The sequence below is a fragment of the Schistosoma haematobium genome, chromosome 6 (genome assembly GCF_000699445.3).
Source record: "Schistosoma haematobium chromosome 6, whole genome shotgun sequence".
Lineage (NCBI taxonomy): Eukaryota > Metazoa > Platyhelminthes > Trematoda > Strigeidida > Schistosomatidae > Schistosoma > Schistosoma haematobium.
This window is the reverse complement of record NC_067201.1, coordinates 428,599-454,970: the sequence shown is the minus strand read 5'-3', so window position 1 is coordinate 454,970 and position 26,372 is coordinate 428,599. Positions and strand designations below refer to the sequence as shown.

General features: G+C 36.8%; 1 protein-coding gene across 1 annotated transcript in view; it reads left to right on the top strand.

Moving 5' to 3' along the window:
- Nucleotides 1–218: 218 nt before the first annotated feature.
- The window catches only part of MS3_00011011 (uncharacterized protein), a gene marked incomplete at its 5' end in the record, with an annotated part of 82,165 nt that continues 56,011 nt past the window's right edge, over nt 219–26,372 (top strand). The window contains 10 exons of the mRNA XM_051219418.1: nt 219–350; nt 3,006–3,314; nt 5,304–5,417; nt 9,167–9,286; nt 10,622–10,966; nt 12,356–12,542; nt 14,670–14,996; nt 16,599–17,260; nt 20,794–21,090; nt 22,701–23,088. Of these exons, the coding sequence (XP_051065199.1) occupies nt 219–350; nt 3,006–3,314; nt 5,304–5,417; nt 9,167–9,286; nt 10,622–10,966; nt 12,356–12,542; nt 14,670–14,996; nt 16,599–17,260; nt 20,794–21,090; nt 22,701–23,088 (2,881 nt within the window). The remainder of the gene's footprint in view (nt 351–3,005; nt 3,315–5,303; nt 5,418–9,166; nt 9,287–10,621; nt 10,967–12,355; nt 12,543–14,669; nt 14,997–16,598; nt 17,261–20,793; nt 21,091–22,700; nt 23,089–26,372) is intronic.

The following is a 26,372-nucleotide window of genomic DNA, read 5'->3' as shown; positions in this document are numbered from 1 at the left end:
TTATACTGTAAGTAAATGAACTTCCAAGTATAGTTTATGTAAAAATCTGGCTAGAAATGACAGGATAAACTAATGAGTTCGAAGCTAGATTGGATCTTTATGGTATTACAAAATGCAAGGATAACCATAGGTTGATATACCTCCTACCCTTACTCCTGAAGACTGAATGCGAAACACTCACACTGTATTTTTCCGCGTTTAATGAATGTGAAGGTCATATGGATGATTTGGATCTACCAAAAGATGCAAAATACAAAAGCTTTATTGCACAAGTTGACAAGTCCCTCAAAAGTTTTGAATACTCTACGGAATGGGCTGACCTTATATCTGCTCTAGGACGGCTGATTAAAGTGAGTATTTTTTGCTCAAGGTCCTTAGTCTGAATTAACAGCTGGGTCATATTGGGCCATAATTTCCGTGCAATTTTTAAAAAATCTCATGGAGTTTAGAAGCATTTTACTCTAGTGGGTTCGTTCCTGATAAGGTCTGTGCACGGTCTCTGTTTGTTTTTTTAGTAATATGCCCCGCTCGTGGCGTGGGCGAGATGTTCTCATGTTAGTCAGATGAATTTAATGAGTAGTTTGCTCTGCTCTGTTTCGCAGTTGTGAGACATAGCCGCTACAAATACAACATCTGTGAGTCGTAGGTATTTAGTCATAGGTACCTTTGTAGCGTTGAGCTCATCAGTCAGTCAGTAACGTAAAACTACGTACGTACGTACATCAGTTCGAGTTGCCATTGCGCTCATATGTTGAGGCCGAAATGTAGGCACATGTATTACGTATGTCCAACTACATCTTACCTCAACGCGCGATGTTTGTTAATGTAGGAGTAGGCTGAGAAAAAATATAGGAGAAACCAAACCAAGATGTGACATCGATTTATAAAGTCGTTGGCTGTTGAGCTGAGGCATCTTAGTAAACATATGTTACTCGATCAGTGTCTGCAATTATCGTGACTAGTGATTAGGGACGGGTTTCTAGGATAAGAATCAACCACAATTTCAAAAGTATATTCACTATTTGTTTTCCTTCATTTGTCGAATTTTGGACCATTACAAAAATTCATGTTTTTTGAATCACTTGGTCTATACCGAATCTTATCTGCTGCCACTAAATTGTTAGCACGTCTGCTACTCTGGCATTCGGCTTGATAATTACATCCCGTACTGACGTGGTGCGGCGGCTTAAACCGACTCTCATGTTCCAGATCGTACGACGCTTATCACTGACATACTTACATACTACTTACGCCTGTTACCCCTCGTAGAGGAGCATAGGCCGCTTATCAGCACTTTCCATCCGACCCTGTCCGAGACAACCCTTCCCAGTTGCTATTCATCATTTTGATGTCTGCTTTCAATTCTCGGTGGTGTGTGTTCTATGGCCTTCCTCTTTTTCTTTTCCCTTCACGATTCCAAGTTAGGGCTTGCCTCGTGGCGCAGTTTGATGATTTACACAATGTATGTCCTATTGATTCCCATTTCCTTTCTTGAATATTTCACATGGTCTTGATAGAGATCTCTTCCCTATGATGACACTTCTTGCGATCCAGAACCTCCTGACACGTTAAAGTTAGTGCTTCTTCGATCCACTTCCAGTTACCCTTCATAGTATTTTCTTTTTCTCTGAGTAGATCTTGTAAGGCTTGGAACCTTTTGTTGAGAACTATCTTGAATTCGTCAACTTTGTCAGTATCTTGATGGAAGGCTGTGTTGAACCTTTGTAATTCTGCTTCCGTAGTTGTCCAGTGCTTCTTTAGCTTCAATTTCATCTTCGCAACCCACACGTGTTGATATGAAGTTGTCAGCTCCTCTCCTAGTTCTCATATCTTCCATTCACCTTTTGAATTTTTTACTGATGCAAATATGGTCGATCTGATTCTGTGTAGTTTGATGCGGTTAGACTCATGAACTTTGTGTATGCGTCTGTTGGGGAATATTATGCCGTCCATAATCATTTTGTTGAATGCACATAAATTCGCAAACCTCTCCTCATTTTCGTTTCTCTCACCCAGACCATGTCGTCCCATGATATCCTCATGTCCGACTTTAGCATTTAGATCTCTCATCAAGATGGTAAGGTCTTTTATTGGGCACTTCTTTATGATTGATTGCAGCCTCTCGTAGATCCAAACCTCCTTTACCCGGTTTTGGGACCGGCAGTAACCCTACAGACGATGTTATCATTGGTAGTGAAAAAAATCAAGTATTGGAAAGTTTATTTTAAAAAGTGAGGATGAATTTTCTGGGTAAACGTACGAAATAATGAAGCTTTGGAGAAGGTAAAGATTTAATAGATCTATCTCGCTGTGACCAATTCTGAACCGTGTCACTAAATGTCTCCACTTATTACGCTTATCGTATAGGCCCACGACTAGGTAATTCGCACGTACCAACATGGCTCAAATCAACGGCCATTGATTTCATAGACTGATGTTATATCTTGATTTGGGTGGCTTGGGTTTTCTTTTAACCTATTCATACTCTAGCCAATCTTTTGCATCAATGTATGGTCTAGTTGATGATGCTTAATACATGTTCCAACCACAGCCGACGAAGATTAACAGTCTCACTAACCAATTTGAATTTTTGTATAGTGATTTGTGTCTAAACTAAGCATTTCTCATTCGTTCGTTTGGTGATACTTATCCCTTTCTGGTTTTTAACATTCTGTTTTGTTTTCCTTCTGATTGTTGTTAAAAATAACGTTTGGTGTAATGATATGTTTTCAATACTACCACGTGTTTCGGTAAACATACACCACCAACTTCCTCTTTACACTGAGAATTTCCTGTTGATTAGCTTTTTGCTTCGCAAAGTTTTTTCTATACATATGATGTACTTCAATCTCTGGGTATTAAAATTATCTACATATTTTAAATGTATGTAATATATGAATAAAAAATTGTGACAAACTAACTAGCAATGTTATTAATTACTATTGCCCATCCAGTTTATTTTTAACACTCATATACTTCGATTTTATTTTAAAAATGAATTGTAGGTCATTCAGTCAAATACAAAATGTGGTTACGTTCCTCGAAGTTTTGTTATTGGTAAACGTCTCGCCCAATGTCTTCATCCTGCTCTACCGGCTGGTGTTCATTGCAAAGCGTTAGAATGTTACGACGTAATTTTTCGCACTATTGGACCTGAACGTGTCGCCTATGATTTGTATGTTTATGGTCCAGGCTTGTTTGCGCTACTCGAGCCATCTGCTATGACGGTTAAGTCACCACTGTTCGATATTTATGAAGAACACTTGCTTCCTCTTGGGAAATTGCTTCATCCATCATTTTTAGGACTATTAAAGGTACAATGGGTTGTTCTTTTTTCCTCATTCCGATAGAACTGGCTCCATTGTTGTTTTAGCTTTGTTCAATATAACTGCTTGGTTTGATTTTAAGCCTTCTAAATAATACAATATTCTTGATAGTCCTACAACAGTGCATTTTCCACCCGCTTTCGTGTACTACATATGAGTAGATTTGTTTCATAAGTTTAAGTCATTTATTCTCAATCAGATGACTATTCATTTCGATCCATCGGTATTAATATCATCTTGCATAGCTAAATAAAGTATTGCCAATGGTCATTATCATATGTATGGTGTGTCCTGGTGTTTTATATACGTTTCACATGTTCTGTAGTGTAAATACATATGCTTTTTATTCAAGGCCTCGTCTAAATACATAATTTAGTATTTAGCTTTATATTCACTACTTACGACTTTCATTGCTTAACATCATGTCTTAGTGAACACAACCAAAAACAGTTGTCAAGTTTTAAACAGATTTTCTATTATATATCACCACGACCATCTGTTATGGGACATAGTTTGGCTATTAAATTCTTTTTGCGCAAACTTATAAAGTCAGTCATCAAGTAATTTTCATAAGCTTAACTGCTCTTCAGTTACTTGTCTACGGTGCGATGAAATAATCACTTGGTACTATTTTTAGCAGTATTTATGGTTATGACTTGAGACGTTAATCGATATCACGTGTTTAATTCACCAATCAGATTTATAATTATAATTTTTTCTATCTCGTGTCGACTATTTGATCTACACAGTAACCTCAGTCCAGTGCAAGCTGAACTCCTATCGATCTGCTCTCCGTAAGCTCTTACACTCTGCCTTGAATGCCAGCTTCTGTTGTGTTATATGTCAAGCACACAAACATGCTGAGCCACATCACACCACTAATTGAAAAAAATTACTGTTGTACAGAAACAATCCAAACGTCGTTGTAAATAGGTTAGGCTGTAAATAATGGATTGGTAATAAATTAGGTATAGTAACCTGTATAGTAATAATTAATGCGCTAAACGAAAGCTTACAGTAAATGAAGTATAGAGATTTAGTAATCCAGCTATTTAGTAACTATAATATAAGAATATATATAATGATCTGCAAAATGGCTCCCGATGTTATCATTTCTTCAATCTTCGATTGATACATTGTGTTTGTGAATTCAAATAAATTCTGCTTGGTTAAAACTAACTTTATGTAGCCCAAATTTAGTCGCAATATTTCTACCTTAGTCACTATCCTAACACATCTTTGAGGCTTGGTCGACATCATTATCCGACCAACTTAAATTATCTGAAGTGACTGTTGCTTAGGTTCCTATCATGTCAGGTAGGTTGATTAAAAGTTAGGGTTTGAGAGGTTTTAAGTATCGAATTGCGAGTCACAGGTTTAGAGATAGAGTCGCACAGTCAAGTGTACCAAATAATCGACAACACCAGTGATATTGCACAGTGTAGACTTGTCGAGTCATCATGTTTTCGAAAATAAAGAATCACATAGTAAACTGAAATGTTAGTAGAACTATTAACGGGGAAGTAAAATCAAAATCAGTAAAGTCGATTGATATAAAACGCGGAGAATGTAGTCGGAAAACGGAGGTTAACGATTCAGTGGCATTTTAGGTGTATATGAAAATGTTGGTGACTAACCTGTTTTGATAACAGCTTAATGAATGACAGATCCTACTGACGTGATGACATCTCACAAAATTATGATATGATAGCACTCCTAAATTTGATAGTTTCAACACATATCATTTCACAGACAACGATAATTAATTACTAAACTTTTTTACCCGAAAAAATTAGTGTTAGTGATACTCATTCTGTTGTTTTTTTAAATGATTGTTTGTTCATCTAGTTGGTCTGGGAATAAAGTCGGTCATGTTCATTGTGTGTTTGCCTTCTTAGTGTACTTTTGATTTGAATATTAGTGCCATAACGTATAGGTATGTTATTAACCGATGTAATTCTGATATTGTTTTTCCAGGGCTTACTACCGGGTTTGGAACCAGGCGCGGAATTCTCTGAACGTGGAAATCGAATGTTAGAAATGTTCAGTTCCTCTGTGGGATCTGCATTCTTTTATACGTGTTTGTGGGAGGTAATATGACTTTTTGCTTGTATGAGATGATGACATATCGCACTACATATTTCTAAATTTCATCCTAATTAAAATGAAGTCTTACTCATTGCCTTCTCGCGGCGGGTTTGTTGCTTGCGAAATTTAGAAGACGAAAGGTATTTTAGTGGCCAACAAATTCATCTTCCTAAACAGATCAGTTGCAGCTTCTGTTGCGATTAAGTGCCAAACCGAGCTAGATTCAAGGCTAGCTATCTGCCCACTAAAAAGTATAGATAAACATTAGTTTCAGTAGCATGACTATGAAATTGGCGAGTAAAGTCGTTTACGGCTTCGCAAAACGTCGCGCTTATAACCGCTAGTTTTCTAGAGGCCCCTTATAACTCTCTGGGGCATGTCCGTCTACTCTGGGTGACCGCAAGTTTGATAATGGAGGTAAATTGTTACGTACTGTTGTAGTGTGTGCTACTCATGTCGACATAAGTAGTATATGGAGCTAGTCAGGAATAGAATATTTGGCAGCAGAAGGTTGAGAAGATCGAGGATGGAAGAACGCGAACAGAAAGCAATGAGTATGGAAATGTAGGAACAATTAATGAACATTTTGCAAATAAAGTATTGGAATGTTTTTCTATTTTATCAAGTAACTCGAATTTTGTGCTAAATATAATGGGTTGTCATCACTTGTGTTCTCCTTCACTACACTGTAACTAAAGTTTACGTAAGGATCGAGAATCTTGGTAGTCGAAGCGTTCTAACCATTTGGAAGCAGCAGCTGCATCTAGTAACTATCTGAACCTCTTTCAATTCATTCGAGTGACTGGCAGCTGGAAGTCTAGTGTGAGTGAAGCAATATGTGAAAATTATAGAACACCAATCAATAACATCTACCGAAGTTTTGGGCCGTGAATAGAGTTTTTTGAGGAACAGTTCAGTTATTCTGCTGCTCCGGTGACATTAATCAAATTTTTTTTATCTTTCCTGGTTAGTGTCGACTGATCTACCTAACGATGTGGAAGTTCACAAGGTACTCCATCTTTTGAAGCGCTATAAATCACCAAGCCTAGGCGACTTACCTCCGACCTTTTTAAAGACAGTGCCGACTTTCTGGTTATTGAATTGAGTTGTTTGCAAAGTTTTGAGAATTAGAGAGTGTTCCAACTTCCTGGAATGATTTGACAGTCGTCTCTATCTTTGAAAATAGTTTACGTTGCCTACTCAACAACTACCGTGGAGCAAACTTACTTTCAAGTGCTTCCAAACTATTAGCTTCCATCATACTTCGTAGATTGTTCAAAATCTGGGAAGGATTGATTCACGAGGAGCAGGCTGATTTCCGTTCTATTCAAGGACGTATTGATCATATCTTCACCCTCCGTCAAATGTTAGAACACTATTATACTTATTACAGACCAACAATTGTAGTGTTTCTTGACATTAGTGCCTCCTTCGATTCGTTGGACAGGACTGTTCTCTAGGATTGTCTATTGAAGGAGAGTGTGCCTGATAAACGTATTAACATCGTGAAGGTTCTATATACAAATACCTTAGGTAGAGTAAGGGCATATGACCACCTCTCTCCATTGTTCTATTCAAGTCATGCAATCCACACTTAATCAGTTGGTAATCGGTGTCCGTAGGTTCAACATGTGCTTTGCGCCGTACCAGTGTAAAGTACTTCCACAAAATTGAAAGGAACATTTACCTGAACTCACTCTTTGTAGTGAGCAGATGGGAAAGTAGGAAAGATCGTGTATCTGAGTAGCTGCGTAAATGCTGGTGGTTGCGTGAGAGATGAGATCAATTCACATCTAGCGAAACCCTGGGCGGTTTATGCCAGTCTGGACCATCTTTGTGGTCTTCGTGATGTTAGTCCGGCTACAGCGTGTCAATGAGAGCAGTTTTGATCTATGCTTGTGGAACCTGATCTTTTTGAGTTGATGTTAAATGGCTCTTTGTGTTTGATCATTGTTATCTCCGAAGCTTCGCCGACATCCAGTGGCAACACCATGTTAGTAATGTAGGGATTCAGCAATGTATGTTCAATTGGTGTCACTATCTTCGGTGGCTTGAACGTGTACTAAGGATGTCGTCACAGCGAGTTCCACGTCGTACCTTGTTTGCTGACTCTGGGACTAGTTTGAAAAAGTAGAGTTGATCAGTTTATATGTCGTGTTATGAAAGAAAGCTGTATATGAATGGCTTCTGTTGGTCCTTCACCAATACCTAGTTGGAGTCGTGTAGATAATTACGCACAGTGACTTGAGACGTTATCAGACATGGTCCAATATAGAAGACAATGGCAAACGTGCTATAAATGTCCTTTAATTTCCTCATGTAAGTGAAAGGAACTTCTATAAGTAAAAGAATGCTTTCTAGTTGTATTTTTCTTAACTGCTTCTCCCACTATTATTATTATCCTTCTCTTATACACTAAATTCTTTTCATTTCTCTTCATTTTATTATTATTATTCATTCTAATGCACTGATTGTTGTATTAATATAGTACCGTGCTATGTACTGCTATACTTCCGTGGAATAAGGCTATAGACGCGCTGTCTTATGGAAGCATTTCATGAATGAGGATTGATTATCCCTACTCCACGGCATATCAGAATAACTGGAAAGCCTTTTGCTGTAGAGATTGTCACTTGGAATATATCATTGTGACAGATCAAGATTCATGTAGTTTGTTTTGTACTAGATTATTGAAAGCTGTCAATTGGCCATCATTATAATATTCTAGTTGTCACTGACTTTCATCACAATTTTGATACAGCAAACGCTTTGAATAGAAAGCAATATCTTTTTTCCTTCACCATTGGCTGTAGTTGAGTTCTACCTACTACATATTTGTTGTTGTTCAGTTGACGGAATTTAGTCAGAACATAAAAATAGACATTGTGAAATGTGGGAAGTGTCAAAATTGGCTTTAATCTCATGGCTAATATAGTTACAGGAAAAAAGGATATTTTAAGGTTTACCTACAAAATTGATTTTATAAATGCTTCTAGAAATATACTAAAATTAGTAACAACATTGTTAATTATCCAGTTAGGTATACAACACTTGACCCGTTGGTTTACTAGAGCTATTTACTAATTTTCTATTGAACACGAATTAATCCATTCATATAACTGAAGAATATATGAAACTCCAAACAACTTTCAACCAATATCAAAGTCAGGATCTTCAATGTGGACGTCTAGACAGTTCTGCTGTACGGAGGTGAAACTTGGAGGACTACTACAACAACCATCATCAAGAAGGTACAAGTATTTATACATAGCTGTCTACGCAAGATACTCAACATCCGTTCGTCGGATACCATGAGCAACAGCCTTCTGTGGAAGAGAACAAACCAGCTTCCAGCTGAATAGGAAATTAGGAAAAGGCGATGTAAATGGATAGGACATACACTATACAAATCGTCAAACTGCATCACGAGACAAGCCCTAACTTAGAATCCTGAAGGAAGGCGGAAAAGTGGAAGGCCAAAGAACACATTAGGTCAAGAAATAGAAGCAGATATGAAAAGGATGAGTAGGAACTGGGAAGAGCTGGAAAGGATTGCCCAGGACATGGTTGGATGGAGAGTGCTGGTGGGCAGCCTATGCTCCTCGATAAGGCGTAACAGGCGTAAGTAAGTAAGTAACATTTGAAGATTATTCTGAAGAGTTAACCAATGTTCTCAGTTGATCAAATCACTGATATTTTTTATTCCAGTATACTTCCCTCTGTAATCCGATTTTATTTCCTTCCTTTTAAAGCTTCTAATTCGATGTCCATCTATACGACAATATGGAATTTCATTTATACTCAATCATTTAAACAAACGTAAATCATTAGATAGTCAAAGTTATATTTATGGTTTAGATAAAAATATTCTTGTAAGTTAAACAAAATTTCCTAATTATTTATTTGTTGTTTTGCTAGTTTTATGCTTGTATGTAGGTAGGTTTTGATGGAGTATTATTCTCTAAGCTAAATGGGTTTGGTCATGGAGCTTTCATCATTCTTCTGAACGATATTATCAGTACGAATTTCATAATAATTTTAATTTTTCATTATCAATAGGAAGTAAATAATTTCCATCTGGTACTTTAAAAGGTTTACTGATTATTTCTAGTTTTAAATTTGATAGTTATAAGAATGCTGACTTAGTGGTCTAGAGGTTAAGCGTTCGCACATGAGACCTATAGATCCTGGGTTCGAATCTCGCGAGTTGGGATCGTGGATGGGCACTGTTGATGAGTCCCACAATAGGACGAAATGGCCGTCTAGTGCTCTCAGGTTTTCCATCGTAGTCCAGCTTCAATTGATTCATGATCTCAATTATTAAAATTACTATAATATCCACAAAACCCCTTCTGATATAAGGATATGTGTTGAGTATTCGTTACTTAACGAACTTGATTCCAACTTATTATATTTTGCCTTCATTGAACTTGGCATTTAAATGAGAATAATTGTCTTTTGATGTATACATTTTATGCATTAGACTGAATTCTTAGATGATTTTTCTCATACCAAAATGATCATTAGTATTTCGTTTAAAATATACATGTTTTTCAAATGTTTTAGTGTTCATTAAAGAACACCTACTTATTAATACGAAATGCTCTCACATAGCCACGTACATACAACCACTGCCCTGGAAGTCCTAGTCACTGCCTTCTTGCGGCAAGGGTGTTTTTTATGAAGTCGAGAGGACAAAAACTGAATGTCCGCCACCGGCTTTAACCGGGTTGGTGGATATAGAGAATCCACCTAGGGAAGTTGGAAAACCCTGATTCTAAAGCAATGATGCATATGGACTCCAGGATCCTAGGGGAACAAATGGCCTATGAACCTATTGTTGGTCACCGTCTACGAAGGGACTGCATTTCATGACTTTGTTCCACTGTCTTGTTGACCAGAGCTTTAGGTCGAAGACTCCAGATGTGGCCTCCTGATAAAATCACCTGCTTCAGTTTGAGCACCAGGGCAGTATCTCAGCCCTCACACAAGTCGAATGATTTATGTGGTGCCTATGTATTTCATGCCTCCTTGTACCAATGTTTATGCGCTTAAATAGAATAAGATAAATACTTATTGATAGATAAAATATCCCTGATAGAAAATATAAAATATCTTGAGATGAAAGATTTGTTCAACGTACTGATAATATTAATAATACTAACCATTCAGTATAAATATTTACTGTCTAATTTATCTTTTTATAGGTAGAGAGTTTATGTTGTCTATTCGGTGACAGTGTTCTACTAGTACAACGTGATGCCCTTGATTTTATTCTGTTAGCATTACCAATACATTTTTATTCGAAAACAACAGAGCGTAATCCATTTCAGTTTATCACTAACAAATCGTTAACAGTGAAAGATTTCGCTATGTTATGTACAGCTTCGTTGTCTATTTTACTACGTCGTGATGCATCTTTGAATCGTCGTTTATTTATTTGGCTTAAAGGTAGTCAGTCAGTTGAGGGAATGGTTGTGGATAGTTTAGATAACCAATCAATGACATGGGCAGACATAGTCATGGATAAAGTGGATGATAAACATGTATTGGTAAGTTATTTATAAAAGATTTGTATATATACATATATATATATATCATACCAAGCTACCTCGGGGTGGATATCATTTCATGTTTGACTAGCACATTTTCTTGTTGCTTCCGAAAAAATTTTCATCATTAGGTCGGACTCTGAGGGGTCTTCTTGTTGTAGCTTTTCTACGTCCAGTAAGTTGCGGATAAATGCGTGCCGGAACTATGGTATAATCCGAGCATCAACATGTACCCTAAAATGACCAGCAGTCTTCTGCCGAGCCTCTCCAACGATGAATGGTGGCAATGTGGTCTAATTGAGTCCATCGATGAGTCGATTGTGGGGGTCATCACGTCAGATGATGTTTCTCTCCACATTTAAAGTTGGTCTTTTTATAGAAATGGATGTTTATTTAAACATAGTTGCAGCAGACGGTCATCATTATCTGTCTGCCGAGATGCAACAACGCAACATCCGTCTAAGTGCCTTTCGGTTTGGTTTAGCCTACCTAATTAATCATTAAAATCACCCGCCACTATTACTATATCGAAACGTTTAGCTTTTTAATGGAGATTGGATAGCTTCCTGTAGAATTCATCTTTAATTTCATCCGAGCTGCAGTCAGTGGGCGAATATGCAGAGACAACGGCGTGTGTCTCTATCTTTTTGAGTTATTACTATCCCGTTTAGTCGGACGGCGCACAAGTAACTGTCTACTGGAATCTAGTCTGAAAAAACCTGTTCTGCTTTTGAACTTAATGCTATACCTACATCAGATATGCCACAGGAAGTAGCCGTGGGGTCCCCAGATACTTGGAACATAAATCGTGTTTTTTATTTTGACATGGCTAGGTAAAATGAATGACTCTACTTGGGTCCTGTACGCGCGTTTCGGAGACGTAACATACATCGACGACAAGATTCTATAGTCGTAGCTAAAGAAACCTATTTCCCTATCTCACTCAAAGTTCGAATATTACTGTTGTCAGACCTCTGTGCGGTCAGTAATCAGCCCTCGCCTTAGAGCGTTAGGTTACTGCTTTTAGGTTCTCCAACCGACTTGGCTGGCATGGCAGTACTTAAAGGAACATGTGTTCTGGCCAATAGTACTCGGTTGAGTCATTAAAATAAGCGAGTCGACCACCACGTCAAATTAGCGGCTGCGGTCGGGAAGTAATATCAGATGTGGTTGTCTCTTCATGTTACTATCATTACTGTTTATCAATAATCATTTATTATATTGATTTTAACAATTCCTGTATTATGCATGTCAATTAATTCAATATTTGTACAATAAGTCATATCTAAAAGTAGAATTTAAGCTTGATATTTATGCTTTGTGTATTAAACAACCATTAAATGAGTTTAACTGTTTGTTTTTGTTTTCATTCCTTATGGTATTGTTTAGGCATTAAATGATAAAAATGAAAATAATAGTCAACGTTACTTTAAATTATACTCACAAATAATTCTTACAGAAGCTGTACGTCGTTTAATCTATAATCCTACTTGTTTACCTATTCCATGTCAATTCAATGAGAATCATTTGAATTTTTCTGCTAAATTCACATTTGGATCAGATTTATCTGCATTAGGTAAATTTTTATTCAGATTTTTTTAAAAATTTTTCATGAAAGAAATTATTCTTGTGCTATGTTTGAAGTGATTACGAGTTCACCTAGTCTGTGAACGGAACAAAGACACTGTGACCAAAGACCAATAAGCTAGCTATTCTGATACATTCCAACCCCGCTAACCAGAGAGAGAGAAGTCGAAGTTCGAACGGGGAAATATATTCCGCAAGCAGCCATAAGCACGAATGATAACAACAGGCACAAATCAAACGTATATATACAGCATAAAACTCCCTGGGAAGCGTTACAAAATAGCACACTAAAAGATATAACGGACCAATAGCTTTTATGATTCTCCTGAGTGGGGAATATAACATGAAGGTGAAAAGAGTGCTTTTGGCGCGAAAACAAAGAAGTTCAAATTTTCAAAATAAAACTACAAAATTAAGGTATTTACCGAGTGAGTTCTGAGGATCTAACATCCCCAACATCTTGATAAAACAATAGTAGAGAAATTCATATAATACTACTCCCTATTAGAGATTAAGTTCATAAAGGGAATACAATCAGCATAGATTTTATTTAGTTTGATATGTCACTGCATACGAAGGTCATAGGAATACTATTGGTTTGTAGGCTGAGACATGTTTTGTATCGTTTGAAACCAAGAAGTTACGTTTCTCCTAATATAGAGTTGTGACAAACTTGTGGACTCTCATAAACAATGCACACTCACGTGTATGAAACAGTACCATTGGATTCTTCCCACGTAGTTTCGACGTCAGCAGATTATTTATTTATTTATTTTAACACATAGATATTGGTACAATGAGGTACTAAATACATATGCGCCACACAAATCTCATTCGATATGTGTGAAGGCTGTGATACTGCCCGGGTGCCCAAACCGAACCAGGTGGTTTTCTTAGGGGGCTACTCCCCGAGCCTTCGACCTGAAGGTCTGATCCACAAGGCAGTGGAGCATCGTAAGGAGATGCAGTCCCATGGAAGCCGGTGACCAACAATTGGTTCATACGCCATTTGTTCCCACCGGATACTAGAGCCTATGTGCACCATTAGTTTGGAATCCGGTTAAAGCGCCGGACATTCGCTTTTCGTCCTCCCATTTTCGTAAACAACACCCCCACCACGAGAAGGCAGTGAGTATGACTTCCCTGGCAGGGGCTATATACGTGTGGCCATGTGAGAGCATTTGGAAAGGGAGAGCGGACTCTCCCCACTCTCGGCCGTACCAGGGCATTTGGGGGCCATATGTTAACCGTTTGGATGATCACTACCAAACTCATAGGATGTGGCACAGTTATCTGCTAGTTCATACTTCGCATTAATACAATAAAAGAAAATTAAGGTTGAAAGCAAGAGTTGAATTAATATAACCACTTGTGATGGTGAACTAATGATACAGAGTATTGTTTGGAAACAATGATTGAAATCATGTGATGTAAATTGTGACATAATCTCATTACTCATGATTCATTGGAAGATCGACAAAATCAAGGTTGAAGGTTGGGAGATTAAAAGTTTCATTCCTCAATTTTCAAATGTCAACCTCGTATTTTTTTTACATGTAACTCATGTTTAAATTTCTGTTGGAGTTAGAATTTATGCATAAAAGTTTTTTGCTCAGAATGAGAATCTACAACACCATAATCATAAATCTATTTATGTTTACTACTACACTTAAGTAACCACTTTTTTTAATGAATCTATGTTTTGTAGGCAGTGTTCGTCAGAAATTGATCTCATTTGGTTTACTCCTGAAAACCAGGGAGTACTAGATAGCTGTTTCGTTCTGTTATAGAACCCCTCAGCAGTGCGAACCCACTACTCCAAGAGGTATCAAAGTCAGGATCTTCATGTCTTGCAAAAAAACACAACACCTAACCATCAGAACTACTGAGCCAACGCTTGCCACAAGACATGAGGTTATTGGGTTTTCACTACTGAGGAATCCTATTCCAGAATGGAATAGTTATATAGTACTCCTTGGTTTTCATTGGTAATCCAGATGAGGTTGTTCTGAGGTGACTTATAACTATAAATCAAATTAATCTTCGCAAAATCTCGTTTATTTGTTTATTTCTTTCATCAATTTACCCCTAATCACCAATTAATATTTATTTCTAGTTATAGAACGAAGCATTTCCGAGCGTCCATTTCGTGTTTTAGTCGGTCTAACTGATCATCCAGATATAGCTCATGGACTTTTAGATAATTTATTATTAGATATAATGTGGTATACTTATGAAGGTTATTTAAAATTACGTTGGCAAACTACATGTTGTTTGATGAATTCAAACCAAATCAATAAATCATCACATCGTGATTCAACATTAACTATATCCGATTTAGTAAATCGACCAAGTTTATGTGATAAACAATTACCAAGTAATATGACAAATCTAATTAAAGATTATATTTTAATTCGTGATAGTGCAAAACCATCGAGTTTACGTAAGTTCTTTTTCTTCCTGCTATCTGTAATCTTCATATATCTGTTTGTGTAATATATACTTGAAGTTTTTTAAATATTTTTCTGCATTTAGTATAAGGTGGAAAGACTGTTGGAGTTGTATGTAGGATGGTTGATAAGTCTCGATTACAAAATCTGCTAACAGAAGTCTTTTCTTAAGGGACTTGAAAAGAAGGTAGGTGAGTAGTGAAGTCATCTCGGCGTGGGAGCGTAATTGTGAACCCCAGGAGTCTGATCAGTCACTCACTCAGCAACAACGTAGAACTTCGTACGTTCATACATCAGTTCAAGTTGCCATACCACATTAGCACAGAGATACAATCGTCGATTCAATTGTCTGATAATATACGGAATTTGTGCCAGTGAATTAAATGTTGTTAGGTGCCACCACCTCCGCCTACAGTTAACAGTGTAACTTCTTCCTCGAACCTTATGCTTGCTGATCTCACTCTTGCCAATATACAGCCAGCCTGTTTGATATGGTAGAGCCTCAAAAAATGTGTTCCGCCCAATATAACTCGATTAGGCTTTCAGCAATCACCACATAAGAATAGCAGCTGTGGTCGAGCAATTGCCAATAAGTATGTTATAATGAGTTGTAGTATCATGGTTGTTTAGTACTTCTTTATAATCACTAATTTACCCAGTCACTATGTATCAAAATATCACAATGTACTTTTAACAGTGTGGTCATCATCTCATCAGCCCTTGTGGTCTGGTGTGTGACGAAACCTCAGCACGGATACAGAAGGCTCGACTAAATTTTGCCAACTTGCGTCATTTATGGCGTAGGCGAGATATCCATTTATCAACCAAAGGACGTGTTTACTGCGCAGCAGTTCGTTCCGTCCTACTTTATGGCAGTGAAACATGGCCGGTATGAGTGAAGGATATTTGTAGGCTACTAGTATTCGATCATAGATGTCTTCGAAGCATTACTCGTATATCACGGGACAACCGAGTAAGTAATTCAGTTGTTAGGAAATGTGTACTATGTAAGGATGGAAAATGAATTGATGAAGTAGTGGAACTTCATCAGTTGAGATGGCTGGGACACGTGTTACGTATGCCTAACCACGGCCTCTCCCGACGTGCGATGTTTTCTGGTATAGGAGTTGGTTGGAAGAAAGCTAGGCGTGGTCAGACCAAAACGTGGCACAAATCCATGAAGTCACTGACAAGTGGACTGAGTCATGTTGTTAGGCACAAATTCCGTATATTATCAGACAATTGTATCTCTGTGCTAATGTGGTATGGCAACTCAAACTGATGTACGTATGTACGTACGAAGTTCTGCATTGTTGCTGACTGAGTGTGATCAATAATCAGTCTGAAAACAGTTATACCATATTTTTATGTAAGTTTGCCATTTAATTCAATTTAACTTAACCATTAGGTTTCCAATCCAGATACCTTTCCTATGACATTAAATAATAACTCAAAGCCGACTTCATACATCTATACTTTACTGGGAATAAAACTTATACTCATCATCATCGTCTATTAATATACATTTTAAAATCGAGTAGTTTCTTTATCTATCTTTCTTTTAAAAAAATATTCATGCTTTTCGTTTATTCCAGGAATAGATAATCAAGGTAGAAATTTAGAATATAATGGAACAACTTTAGTCGATAGAGAAGATTCATTACCTTCAAATGATTCAAATATCAATAAGATTTCAATACAACATTCTAATAATCATACAACTATTACTACTACTAATACTAATACTACTACTAATAATGTTGTTGATGAATTCTTACGTACATCACATTTATTTTTCAGTAATATAAGTAGTGAATTTTTATGGAAATTTATTGAAAATCAATTTACTGAATCATTGAATTTATCATCAATCATAACAGTCAATACAATCGGATCAATGAATATACATCCTAATAAGATTATGTCATCATCATCATCATCATCATCCATTGAATATGATAATTGGCAACAATCATCATTGAAATTATCATTAATTCAATGGTGTTCTATAATAAATTTCTTTTTGAATTGTTTACCAATTGATATATATCCTAATGTTCGTAGTCTATATCTTCCACATTTAATTATTCATTTAACTAATTGTTTAGTTGAAAAACTTCGAGTTAATTGTAACCTACATTATCATGATCAATCTTTATTATCACAGGAAGGTAGTTTCTCAGAGTATAAATTAACATCTTTAGAATGGGCTAGTATAATCAATTGTTTAGATACGATTGTACATCATATACGTGAGGTAGGTTTGTTAATTTAGTTAGTTAGTTATTAGTTAGTTATTCCATTATATTTATTATTGTAGACAGATCTTACTTAATCTTGATATTGTTGTCAGTATCTAGTCACAGCACACATCATTATTTACATAATAATCCGTATCTTCATTCTGTTCACTGATCACCTATTTTCGACCCAAGTTTAACAAACATTCATTATCGTATTCCATTCTGATCGATGCTACAAACAGTTGCTTGTTTATATAAAATAAGGTGGGACTGTAATTCAAAAGAGTTGGTATGGGGTTAAATTCTGGGTAGTTATCGTTTCTTATGATTCTCTCAGTACACCGCTACATTCTTTAGCTTGCGGTTTCGGTTTGGTATTCCATTCCGACTAATTTAGTCTGAACTCCACCTGTGGCACCTCTATGGTTGCTGCCGGTCCCAAGACCGGGTAAAGGAGGAGTGTTGGGTATGGGGTTGGCAACCCCATCCCGTAGAAAACGACGTTGCTAAAAATTCGGTAGCCAGAATAAACAAATTAAACCATTTAAACTCTGCCTTCCGAGTTGAAGGAAGAGTTAATGATACCTCATGATGAAAGTCGAGATCCTTCGGAAGTCATGACGACCATACCCCTTCTAACAACCAGGCGAATAGTTAGTATAGGTACACGGAATGTCCGAACAATGTGGGAGACCAGGAGTACCAGTCAAATAGTTTCGGCGATGAGGAGATACTTGACGGTGCTTGAAATCAGTGGAACCCATTGGATCCGAGCTGGACAGATAAGATTAGATTCGGGACAGATGCTGCTGTACTCTGGTCACGAAGAAGAAAATACTTCACACACTCAGGGAGTTGCTCTGATGCTGTCCAAAGAAGCACATGAAGCGCTTATTTGGTGGGAATCTCATGGATCCAGAAATGGGGGAAATCACAATGAATATTATCCAATGTTATGCACTCATCAATGGTAGCAGTGACGACAATAAAGATCAGTTCTGCGAAAGGATGCAAACAATCATAGAGAAGTGCACAATAAAAGACCTCACCATCTTCACAGGAGGTCTAAATGCCAAAGTCGGTCATGAGTATATCATGGGAAGATATGGACTGGGCGAGAGAAACGAAAATGGGGAGAGATTTGCAAATTTATGTGCATTCAACAAAATGATTATGGACGGCACAATATTCCCCAACAGACGCATACACAAAGTTCATGAGTTTCACCGCATCACACTACACAGAATCAGATCGAATATGGAATATGAGAGTCTGTTTAAGCCGCCACACGACGTCATTACGGGATGTAATTATCAAGCCGAATGCCAGAGTAGCAGACGTGCTAACTGTTTAGTGGTAGCAGATAAGATTAGGTATAGACCAAGTGATTCAAGAAAACATGAATTTTTGTAACGGTCCAAAATTCGACAAATAAAGGAAAATAAATAGTGAATATACTTTTGAAATTGTGGTTGATTCTTATCCTAGAAACCCGTCCCTAATCACTAGTCACGATAATTGCAGACACTGATCGAGTAGGAAACATGAGACGGTTGTATGACACAACAAAGAAACTCGTCGGAAATTATCGCAAACCAGAACGACCAGTGAAAAGCAAGGAGGCAAAGTAATCACCAACATCTAAGAACAGCGAAACAGGTGGGTAGAACACTCCAAAGAACTCTTGAATCGACCAGCTCCACTGAACCCACCCAATATCGAAGATGCACTCACGGACCTCCCAATCGATGTTGGCCCACCAACAATTGAAGAGATCAGCATGGCCATCAGACAAATCAAGGGTGTCAAAGCAGCAGGACCAGACAGGATTCCAGCAGAGGCACTGAAAGCAGATGTAGCAGTAACTGCAACGATACTCCACATTCTGTTCAGCAAGATTTGAGATGAAGAACAAGTACTAACAGACTGGAAAGAAGAACTTTTTACCAAAATATCAAAGAAGGGCGATCTCAGCAAGTGCGAGAACTACTGACGCATCACTCTTTTCTCAATACCACGAAGAGTCTTCAACATGGTATTGTTAAACAGAATGAAGGACACTGTAGACGCCCAGCTTCGAGACTAACAGGCAGGATTCCGTAAGGATCGATCGTGTACAGACCAAATCGCAACACGACGGATCATTGTGAAACAATCGATTGAATGGAATTCATCATTCTACATCAACTTGATTGACTATGAGAAAACATTTGATAGCGTGGACAGGACAACACTATGGAAGTTTCTTCGACACTACGGCTTACCTGAGAATATAGTCAATATCATACAGAGTTCCTATGATGGATTAAACTGCAAAGTCGTGCATGGAGGAGAATTAACAGACTCGTACGAGGTAAAGACCGGTGTCAGGCAAGGTTATTTACTCTCATTCTTTCTCCTGGTGATCGACTGTATCATGAAGACGTCAACATCTGAGGGGAAGCATGGGATACAGTGGACAGCTGGAATGCAGCTGGACGATCTAGACTTGGCAGATGACCTGGATCTTCTATCGTAAACGCAACAAGACGACCAACGTAGCAGCAGTCACAGCAGTAGTAGGTCTCAATATACACAAAGGGAAGAGCAAGATTCTCCGATACAACACAGCATGCGATAATCGAATCACACTTGACGGAGAAGATTAGGAAGATGTAAAAACCTTTACATATTTGAGCAGCATCATTGATGAACACGGTGGATCTGATGCAGACGTGAAGGCGCGAATCGGCATTGCAAAATACTTCAGATCCGTTGGCCAGACACTATCAGCAACAACTTACCGTGGGAGAGAACAAACCAGATTGCAGTGGAGGAAGAAATCAGGAAGAAGTGCTGGAAGTGGATAGGACACACATTGAGGAGAGAACATAACTGCGTCACAAGACAAGCCCTCACGTGGAATCCTGAGGGTCAAAAGAAAGAGAGGAAGACCAAAGAACACATTACGTCGAAAAATGGAGACAGAAATGAGAAAAATGAACAAAAATTGGTTAGAACTAGAAAGGAAGGCCCAGGACAGAGTGGTTTGGAGTATGCTTGTCGGCGGCCTATGCTCTATCGGGAGTAACAAGCGTAATTAAGTAAGTAAGCCTCTGCATCAGTAGGCCTCAACAGACATTTGGGAAAGAGCAATATCCTCAAATACAACACTAACACAATCACACTTGATGGAGAAGCTCTGGAATATATGTAATCTTTCACGTACCTGGGAAGCATCATATATGAACATGAAATATCTGATGTAGGGTTAATGACGTTCAGCTTTGAGATTAAGATGTCGGATTCTGTAAGGATCGGTCGTGCAAAGACCGAATCGCGACACTACGGATCATCGTTGGACAATCAATCAACCTGAAAAGAACGTCAACATCATCCATAATTCATACGGCAGACTACACTGCAAAGTTGTGCTATATTTTAGTATACATATTACATAGTTGTTAAACAGTATATCATTGATCATTATTAATTATAAGTAATCAATTAATGGTTTTTAATTTCAATAATCTCATGCTGTGTTCATTTTTACTTTTATTATTGACAGTATGCAGTGACAATATTTGATCAGTTATCGAGTCCAGTCAATTTAAAACGTCAAGAGGAATTATTATTATCAAATAACAGTAATAATAATAATAATAATAATAATAATAATAATAATAATAATAATAATAATAATAATTGTGGTCAATGTAATGAGATCAACAGTAATGATAGTATTGCTGATAGTCAGGATAATCAAATTTCTGAGGAATTAATGATGATTGCTAAAGCAGTTGGTCAATTTCGACGATTTCTTGGCATATTCTGTATTCATGTCTTAAATTTTTCACCAGTTAAAGTTAGTTTAATTTAAAAAATGTGTTTTCATTATTCTTGTTTAATATGTTGAAATCCTTGTTGAATAGTAATGATTTCCACCCAGACAGCCCCCAAATACCCTGGTACGGCCGAGAGTGAGAAGAGTTAGCTCTTCCTCTCGAAATACTCTCGCATAGCCACGTGCATACAACCACTGTCTGGGAAGTCCTACTCACTGACTTCTCGCGGCAGGGGTGTTTTTTTATGAAATTGTGAGGATGAAAAGCGAATGTCCGCCACCGGCTTTAACCGGGTTGGTGGATATGGAGAATCCACCTAGGGAAGTGGGAGAACCCTGATTCTAAAGCAATGATGCACATGGTCTCCAGGATCCTAGGGGAACAAATGGCCTATGAACCTATTGTTGGTCACCGTCTACGAAGAGACTGCATCTCACGACGTTGTTCCACCGCCTTGACCAGAGCTTTAGGTCGAAGGCTCCGAGTGTGGCCCCTTAAGAAAACGACCTGCTTCAGTTTGGGCACCCGGGCAGTATCACAGCCCTCACACAAGTCGAATGATTTATGTGGTGCCTATGTATTTCATGCCTCCTTGTACCAATGTTTATGTGTTTAAATAAATATCATTTCAAATACGGAAAATGAAAATTCAATTTTCTAATTATTCTAGTCATAACGTCAGTTTGATTGTTTAGTCTCACGTTATTTATGTTAATCACGTTACTGTATTTTGAATGACCTGTTGATAATAGCAATTCTCGACAATCATTCAGGTGTTATATGATAGATATATTACGTTAACTGTAGTCTCTGGGTCAACGATTTCGGTGTCTATTATACTAGTCGGTTCATCTTAGTCATTATTTTCGTGGAGTCAGTAGGCCGAAACCAGTTAACGAGAAATTTTGAATTTTCACAAATGATGGAAATTAGCAAATGAAGTATTCAATGTACGGTTCTTATATTTTACCTAGACATTCTGTAATTATTTATCAAAATACATTGGTTGTCCCCACCTGTGTTCTCGTTCACAACAGTTATCCGGACTGATCATCAACAATCTATCTGTCATCTGATTTCCAGTCATATATTGCTTTTAGTCTCGGTTACTTACGCCTGTTACCCTCCAATGGAGCATAGGCCACCGACCAGCATTCTTCAACCCACTCTGTCCTGGATCTTCCTTTCTAGTTCTATCCAATTGTTTTTCATTCTTCACATGTCTGTCTCTATTTCTCGGTGTAATGTGTTTTTTGGTCTCGGTGACAAACGTTTTTTTCTTAACGACTGATCTATTGATCAATTCCAATGAGTTTTTTTAATTTAAGTACATGCCTCTCAATCTATTTAGTGTCGTAGTCCCATATAACTTTTGATCTAAATATTCTATTTTCCAAATTAAATCTTGAAAGGAAGATTTCATTTGATTTCGTGGAATCGTCCATCTTATTGAATTAAATCACATATGAATTGTCAGTTAAATGCTCCCTAGTTTTCAGTTGTTGTTTTACTTTTTCTGACTATTATTATTCTGGAATATGAACTATTTTTGCATTTGATAGATACTACTTTTTATTTATCATTATTACGTTTTGTTTCCTTATTCATGCATAAATCAATCCCGATGAAGATGAATGAATTTCTTCGGAAAATTTGTACGGAACAATGTGAACATGATTCTAGTATCATTTCGAATGAAGGAGAAATAAACAAAATGAATGATAATAATGATAATAACAATGAAGATATAATTGACAAAGAAGGTGCTAAAGAAAAATCTCATGAAAAATCTGTATTGAAACATAATCATCAAGTGTTATTACCATCGTCTTCAGTCAGTTGTATAGATCTTTTTGCACAAATTTGTCGTCTTATTGTGGAGATGTCCAGTTTTCCTTTATCTATTATGCATCAATTTAAAAATTCATCAATGTCACCTAGAATAATTTCAACCAGTAATTCTGATCTTAGTATTTTAGATTTATTCGGTGGTGAACTTATACGTCATGCTGATACAGGTTAGTTGTTGTGAACTTCTGTGAATGATTTATGAGTTTTCCCAGTTATCAAATTGTATATATGTCTGTGACCAAGAAGAGGTTTGGTCATTCAACTCTACTAACAATATGATAAATTAAAGTATTCGAATCCTTCCAGAACGCAATAATGGTGTTACTTGTTTGTCTGGCAACATATATATGAATGTTAGCATTATGTAATCACATCGTAGGATATATGAAACTGATTATTTGAGTCCATACTGAAAAACCCCAATTATTAGCAATACAAAAGTTTCAGAAGAACTGATATCAAAGTTGGATTGGTTAGTCAACCAAATAAACTTAGTTTTATTAAGTAAAGTGCCATATTTTCCTGCAAAATATAAACACCCAGTTTAAGGTAGTTTCGTGTAGTGATATCTAAAGTTTATTGAGAATCTCATGATATTAGTAAATTTTCTTTTCATTATGGCAACATTGTTTGATATCGGTTACAGTCCTTATCATACTCTAGTGTATAATTGATTATTTCTTAAATTTTACTACTCAATTTGAAACTGGTTATGTTATATTCATCCAAAATGTATTGTCTATTGGTATGAGTTGTTTCTAGAATTGTAAATTTCATTCGGAAAATCCACGAAGTTTCTTGAATAGGTTTAAAGCATTTTATTATGGATCGGTTAAAGTGATACAGTTGTATTTGCTCTTTGATTTCATCTAAATCTTGGATAGCATATTTATTCGATACCTTCCAACCCTCCATGTTTATTTATATCCTCGTTTAATTTACAAAACCATGTTTGTATGATAACTAGTTCATTCTGTACATCGCTAATATTTACATAGATTGGCTCTGCTTGTTCGTCGGTACATAATGAAAGTATCTAGTCGGCTTAATTTTAAATGTATAAAAACTAAGTTTTGTTCACCTCAAACTTAATTTCTGTTTATCTCAATCCTGTAGTTTTCATTAGGCCAGGATAAAAACATGTATAGTTTGATTTGGCAAAAAGGTCGAAACAATCTATTGAGTTATCGTCTTTCGGGTTTTACATAGTATTGTAGGCCTGCTGATGAAGACCGTTTTGATAGTACAAGGTAACTGGTTCGAATAGCTTAGAATAGATTTTACATTACTGAAGGTGTTACGACGCTCGCTACCTGCACTTAGTCGAAAGCTTGATTTATTCCTCTCTAGTCCGATTGAGCCAGTCGGTCTCTCGACGGGTTACTTAACTTGACCAATAAAACGTTTAAACCTGAACGAGTAACTTTGAACACTGACTTATGTATTTTACTGTCGTGGCTGTAACTTTATTCTTTACCTAGTTGTATTGTTTTGACAGTATGAATTAACACATTTCTACTTAGTTCTAATAGTTGAATTACTAGAGATAAGAAAAGTGGCTATGTATGCACATGTCATTTATGGATTTTACGAGGATTTCTCGACTTTTGTTTATTTAGAGTTACTTAAGGTACTACGTAGAAAGTAAATATTATTCGTTGTTTTATTAAGAAATTATATAACTAACTTGGTCTACTTCATTTCTTAGAAATGAAATCCGTTTGTTTGGCCAAGCTTGTGAACACATCATTTGGAAAATTTCTGTTTAGCGTAGTATCCGCCTATCAATCAATCAGACGCAACGTAGAACCTGGTACATGTGAAAATGCGTTGAAGTTTCCATAACCCATCACTACATAGAGATGAAATTGTCAGGCTAAATCCTAGAATAGTAGAGGTAGTAACAGTATAAGTGGTAATAGGAATGATTAGACATCAAAGATACAATTCACGGAAATATAAATAAGTAAAGTGAAGGGATTGTGAGGAAATTAGGAACTTAGAGTCTAGGGGAAGATAGGGTCGATGGACCTGTGCCATTGCTAACGATTTCGAGTCATGTCTTTCAAAGTTTTCAAGTATTCGTTACGACATTCTCATGGACCCGTGTTAGTATGGCTTAGTTCAGTTGTCAATAACTTCATGGACTAGTGCCGTGTTTTGGTTTGGCTGACATTAGCTTTCTTCAAACCTAATACGCCTACACCAAAGATTGTCCGTCGACGTAGGCGGTTGGCAAACATACGTAACATATATTCCAGCCACCTCAGTTGATGAAGATTTACTACCACGTCAATCGATTTACGATCCTTACCTTTTGCACGATTGCTAACCAAGGCCGTCGCTTACTCTGTGGTCCCAAAATACACAAGTGATGATTCGAAGACACCATTTTGTCGAATAGTATTAACCTACAAATATCATCTATTTTAAATAACCATGCTTCACACCAATAAAGTAGAACGAAGTTAACTTCTGTGTAGTGTAATAAACCTGTCCTTTAGTTGGGAGATGGATATTTGTGTAATTAACAACATTTATGAAGAATAAAACATTAGTGAGAAATGAAATGTTTTTCAATGATTTACCAGTCAAAAACATGATTTTAAATTGAATGAAAAGGAAATCATATGCTCTCTTTGTAATTGTCATTCGGATTAGTACTGTGCATGTCTTTTATTTATTTATTTTCTTATTTATTAACTTCAATGATAATCATAATGTTAATGGTAAACTTGTGTCGCTCGATTTCGTGGATTAGTTGAAGTTAGATATTAACACCGTTGGATGCCGGCTCATTGATCTAGAGGTTAAGCGCTCGCGTGAGGGACTGTTAGGTTCCGGGTTTGAATCTCGCGAGCTGCGATCGTGGATCTGCACTGCTGAAGAGTCCCACAATAAAAAGAAACGGCCGTTCAGTGCTTTCAGGTTTTCCATGATGGTCTAGCTTCAATTGACTCATCATCTCAACTATTCAAATTACTATAATATCCACAAGAAACCCTTTTCTGATATAATTCTAAATAGAAATATTGTATAGTTGTTTGTTTATTTAGAAGGCGTTCATAATTTTTTCTTTCTGTTATGTGTCCTTTATCAATTTCGTTAAAAGCCTTTTGGCTTTTGTAGTCTGTCACTTATTATTATTACTATTACTACTATTACTACCATTACTATTATTATTATTAACTATTACAATATATTCTAATCGTGCTAAAGAAACAATCATTCTGATCTATTATTCATTTCTCTCCAAAGCATTGTCTTTATAAAAGTCAATAAGTAATGTATTCGTTTTGTCTTACATTGCAACCTTTATTTTAAGATCTATGTTACATGAACAAATGTAAATGTTGACTTTAGTTCACATGTGTACTAATTGCTCACATTTGTTTAAAATAGTTTGCAGTTGTCCAATTCTGAATATTCGTAGAAATTGAAGTTTTAACAG